Source organism: Anser cygnoides, chromosome 30, assembly GCF_040182565.1.
Source record: "Anser cygnoides isolate HZ-2024a breed goose chromosome 30, Taihu_goose_T2T_genome, whole genome shotgun sequence".
Taxonomy (NCBI): Eukaryota; Metazoa; Chordata; class Aves; order Anseriformes; family Anatidae; genus Anser; species Anser cygnoides.
This window is the reverse complement of record NC_089902.1, coordinates 3,559,843-3,564,980: the sequence shown is the minus strand read 5'-3', so window position 1 is coordinate 3,564,980 and position 5,138 is coordinate 3,559,843. Positions and strand designations below refer to the sequence as shown.

Here is a 5,138-nt window from a genome sequence, read left to right as displayed (position 1 = left end):
CTGGGGCCAGCCACGGCTCAGGAGATGGAGGGCCGTGAAGCTGCAGGAGCCCTGCTCTCCTGCCTGGGACATCCCCAGCACAGAGTGCCTGTGCCCCGCAGGGCCAGCCCCGCTCCCCAGGCCAGCACAAGAGGCCTGGCCCAGGCACAGAGCAGATCCAGATTCCTCTCCATGAAGCTTCAGATTGCCCCACTGAGCAGGGATGGGCAGCCCCAAGGACTACCAGGGATGTTCCTGAATGTGACAGCAGGGCTTTTGGCCCTGAGCCCCTTCTCTGCTGAGAGAATGAGATGGGATCTGAGAGCTTTGAATATCTCATAGCTTCTTTATTGTCTTCATCAACACAGGAATTTTGATTCTCAAAGTAGACTAGACGACTGGGTAAAAATAAAAATTACCAGGTAGGAGGATAAGAAGAAATTTTCTTAAAATAAAATATTATAATCACACATTTTAAAAATAAGACAAAACAATTTCAGAAAACATTTTGTGAGAAATTCTCTCAGTAGTGTTAGGATGGGGAGGATATTACTGATGCTTCAGGAGTATCTATGAAAGTAATTTCCTTAGTGCATTTCTCAGTTCCTGGTTTCTCATGCTGTAGATGAGGGGGTTCACTGCTGGAGGCACCACCGAGTACAAAAATGCAAACACCAGGTCCAGGGATGGGGAAGAGATGGAGGGGGGCTTCAGGTAGGCAAACATGGCAGTGCTGACAAACAAGGAGACCACAGCCAGGTGGGGGAGGCACATTGAAAAGAGTTTGTGCCGGCCCTGCTCAGAGGGCATCCTCAGCACTGCCCTGAAGATCTGCACATAGGACAGATCAATGTAAATAAAACAAAGAAACACTAAGGAAAGAGTAAAGACAAGTGCCCCAACTTCCCTGAGGTAGGCATCCGAGCAGGAGAGCTTGAGGATCTGGGGGATCTCACAGAAGAACTGGTCCACAGCATTGCCATGGCAGAGGGGCAGGGAAAAGGTAGTGGCCGTGTGCAGGACAGCATTGTGAAAGCCACTGCCCCAGGCAGCTGCTGCCATCTGGGCACAAGCTCTGCTGCCCACGAGGCTCCCGTAGTGCAGGGGCTTGCAGATGGCAACGTAGCGGTCATAGGCCATGAGGGTGAGGAGGGAATACTCTGCTCCTACCAAGAAGACAGAAAAGAAGACCTGTGCAGCACACCCTTGATAGGAGATGGCCCTGGTGTCCCAGAGGGCATTGGCCATGGCTTTGGGCAGAGTGGTGGAAATGGATCCCAGGTCGAGGAGGGCGAGGTTGAGGAGGAAGAAGTCCATGGGGGTGTGGAGGCGGTGGTCGCAGGCTACGGCGGTGAGGATGAGGCCGTTGCCCAGGAGGGCAGCCAGGTAGATGCCCAGGAAGAGCCCGAAGTGCAGGAGCTGCAGCTCCCACGTGTCTGCGAATGCCAGCAGGAGGAACTCGCTCACAGAGCTGCTGTTGGCCATTTGCTGGTTCTTGGCATGTGTTTCTGTCCCAGGGGGATAAAAAGCATTAATAAATCCAAAAACTTTTATGAGAAAATCTTTTTCTCTTTCTCAATTAATCCAATGTAATGACTGTCCTCTTTCAGGATTACAGTTGGCAGGTGCCTTTCAGGAGGTCTTACTGACACTGCCTGAGGATACCCCAGTGAATAGGGGATTCTGCTGTGAGCAACACGAGGCAGTCCTGCCCAACAACAAGAGGTTAAGAGGAACATTGGCTCATTTCACATTCAAGTCACCTGCTAATAAAGAGCTTTTTCATATTCTTGCTCACAATTCATCCATTTGCAGAGCATGGCTGCGGGGATTTATTTTTGTATTTTTTTTTTTGTCTAGCTGCCCACCCCAATCCTGAGGACTTTTTCTAAGGCAGAAATCCTGGGCATTTCTGCTGCAATCCAAGAGAAAACCTGTGGATCATCAGAGGCAAAGGGACCGTCCCTTTAATACAGAGTGTTCTTTAGAGAGGCCACCCAGTCTGTCCATTACAGCTGGTCACAGCTGCCCTGTACTGGCATCCACCTGAGATGCAGGACAATTGCACTCAGAGGTTCATAGAGGCATAGACTCATAGAATATCCTGACTTGGAAGGGTTCCACAAGGATCGTCAAATCCCACCCCTGAATCTGTATATAAGCACCCAAAAATTGGTCCACATGCCTGAGGGTGTTGTCCAAATATTCCTTAAATTGTCATAGCCTCAGTGCTGTGACCACTTCCCTGCGGTGTTTGTTCCTGTGCCTAAAAAACCTGGACACTGCAGGGAGCAAAGGAATTCAGGCTCCAAGTGCCCATCTCCAGACCCCTCACCCTGTCCCCGTACTCCCCTTCCCCCAAGCACCCCGAGGGCTCACTCCATGGGCACGTGAAACCCCCATCCCCAGGCAGCCTGGGAACAAGAGCAGCAGCAGCACGGCCAGGTGGAGAAGCCAGGAGGAATGGCAGCGTGCTGCTGCCAGGGGAGGCAAGGCCAGGGAGGGACAGACGGACACTCAGCACACCCTCCTGTGCTGCAGCTCTGCCTGCAGAGGAGGCAGCTCCTGCTGGGGACAGCGGGGGCTTGAGGGCAGAGGCTGTGCTGGTGGCACAGGAGAGCAGGGGGTGTCCCAGGGAAGGCGCCCGCACTGCAGGGGATGGCAGGGAGGTGATTGAGCCCTCCCTCGCACAGCATTTCTGGCAGCAGCTCCCTCTCACCGCCTGCCCATGTCCCTGCTGCCTGCCCGTGTCCCTGCTGCGAGCCGCTTCTGTGTCCCCACGTCTCCTCCCTGTCCATGCTCACAAGCCCATCCCACAAGCTGTGTGCTCAGATTCACTCAGATTCCCCTCCACTGCAGGAATCTGAAAGCACAGAGTCCAAAAACTCTCTTCCCTTCAGATAAACCAATCCTCAGTCTTCCCTTCGAAATTTCCTCTTATAAATGCCATTCTCTACAGCTTCTTCTACACTTTGCTGGAGAAACAGAGAGACAACTATCCCGACAGATGCTGTCAGGCATCGGATGTGCCAGCTGTAGAAGACCCCTCTGGCAACCCCACCTGCATGGCCCTGCAGCCAGAGACGTACCTTGTCGAGGGCTGTGCAGATTTCTCCTGCAGGCAGCTCTCAGCATCCTCCCACTGCCAACTGCCTCCAAGCCCTCTCTCCTTCTCTCCTGTCCCCGTGCCAGCTGCGGTCAGAGCCCCCAGCCCTGCTGCGCTGTGCACAGGAGCTGCTCCTGGGCACAGCTGTCTCTCTGCACCAGGGCCCTCTTGCCACGAGCTCTCTCTGTCCCACGAGCCCGGCCCAGCTCAGCAGCAGACGCCCAGCCCAAGGCATTGGAACCCCCCCTCGGGGGGCTTTGGTGAGAAGCCCACGAACCTCAGGCACTGAGAGACAATTGAAGACATCTCTCAAGGAGTCCAAGTCAGAGGCAAGTTTCCTGCAGTGTCCCCCTGAGGGCCAGCACTGACACAGCCTCCCTTGGAGCTCGTTAGAGCAGAGCATTGGAGGCAGGGAGGACAAGGAGACAAAGGCACTGTGAAGGTGACACTGATGTGTAGGAAAACTGGATGTGTTTCACTAAGCAGAAGGGCCCAAACAATAATGAATGATTGAAAATTTGAAAAGACAGAAAAAGGAGTTAAAACAGTAAGAATAACAATAATAACAATAACAAGAATAACAATAATATGTACAAAGCAAGTGATGCACCATGCAATCACTGAGAAGCCCCTCACCGATGCTCAACCTGTCCCTGAGCATTGGTCCCCCTGACCCTGGCCAGCCTGCAGCAGGATCTCTTGTGCACGTCCCTTCACCTTCATTTCTTTTAGTGCAAAATCAGCTTTCAGAGGAATTTGGAGTATTTTCTTCCCTTTCTCAAACACTTCCTCTGCTCTGTCACCCCACACAACGATGCCATCGATGTACTGCAGGTGTTCAGGAGCTTCCTCCTCTTCCAGGCCACTCTGGATCAGTCCATGGCAAATGGTAGGGCTGAGTTTCCTGCCCTGGGGCAGTCGGCTCCAGGTTGAAAGCAAGCTGTGGCCTTCACACTGCTGGCAAACGGATGGAGAAAAATGCATTAGCGATATCAGTTGTGGCAAAACGCTTGGGTGCCTTTGATCCCAGCTTGCATGGAAGCTCTACCGTGTCCAGCATGGCAGCACTCAGCACTGCATGACTTCCTTCAGGCCACGACAATCCTCTGTCAGCGGACTCGGTTGGTGCTCTACTGACTGAGGTGCACGGCTGTGGCAGTGATTGGCACCAGCTGTCCTTCAGCCCTCATCAACCCCACAACAGAAGGGTCCTGTGAGAGACCAAGGCAAGGCAGACAACAGCATCATGTCCTCCGTCTCCAAGGCAGCTGTGCCAAAAGCCCACCCATACCCTTTTGGGTCCTTGAAATATCTCTCCTCTCCTGAAGCAGTCTCTTCCAAGGATGCACAGAGTCCGGGGCCAGTCCCAGTGGGGTGCTTTTGCCACTCCTTCCCACTTAGACTCACTTCAGCCTCCAGTACAGGTCAGTGTTGGCATCCCCCTGTCACTCCAGACATACAAATGGGTTCACCCCTCCACAGCTTGATGGCACTAGGGTACGCTGTGCAGTGGTGTCCACTGGAGCCTGAGACTTCTGGGGGCCTGATGTGCAAGTCCATCGAATCCACACAGTCCAATACAGCCGATTGTCCCCTTCCTCCCCCTGGCTGGAGGCAGGGCCCCTCTAGTCCTGCTCATAGTATTCATTCCTGTGTCTGCAGGACTGCCCGCTGGAAAGTGGAGCAGCAGTTCTCTAAGAACCCCTTTTAGGGATTGTTGTTCCTTGCCACTCACATACCCGTGCCTCTAGGGTTGAGGCAGATTTTCCATCCCACTTTCTCATGTCCTCTCCATGGTCACACAGGTGAAACCACAGGGTGACACGATGTGTGTACCCTCCATCTTTCCTTTCCTGCCCTCTGACTCCAGGGAGGGGCCCCATTTCTCCCAGCACCAGAGCGGCACAGGGACAGGGATCGCGTGATTACTGATGCTCTTAGGACCTCTTCCTCTTCGTCCTCCTACTCACATGATGGCCCAGCTTTTCTGAAGCCTGCCTCATCTTCTTTCTCCTTCTTTCTTGTCTGGGTAGGAGTTTCTCTCCTTTCTTAA

At 53.4% G+C, this 5,138-nt stretch overlaps 1 protein-coding gene across 1 annotated transcript; it reads right to left on the bottom strand.

The window, feature by feature from the left end:
- Nucleotides 1-485: 485 nt before the first annotated feature.
- LOC136787772 (olfactory receptor 14J1-like) lies at nucleotides 486-1,464 on the bottom strand. Its single transcript, XM_066985091.1, has one exon. The coding sequence runs from the start codon at nucleotides 1,462-1,464 to the stop codon at nucleotides 550-552; it is 915 nt and encodes a 304-aa protein (XP_066841192.1). The 3' UTR covers nucleotides 486-549.
- Between the last annotated feature and the right edge of the window lie 3,674 nt (nucleotides 1,465-5,138).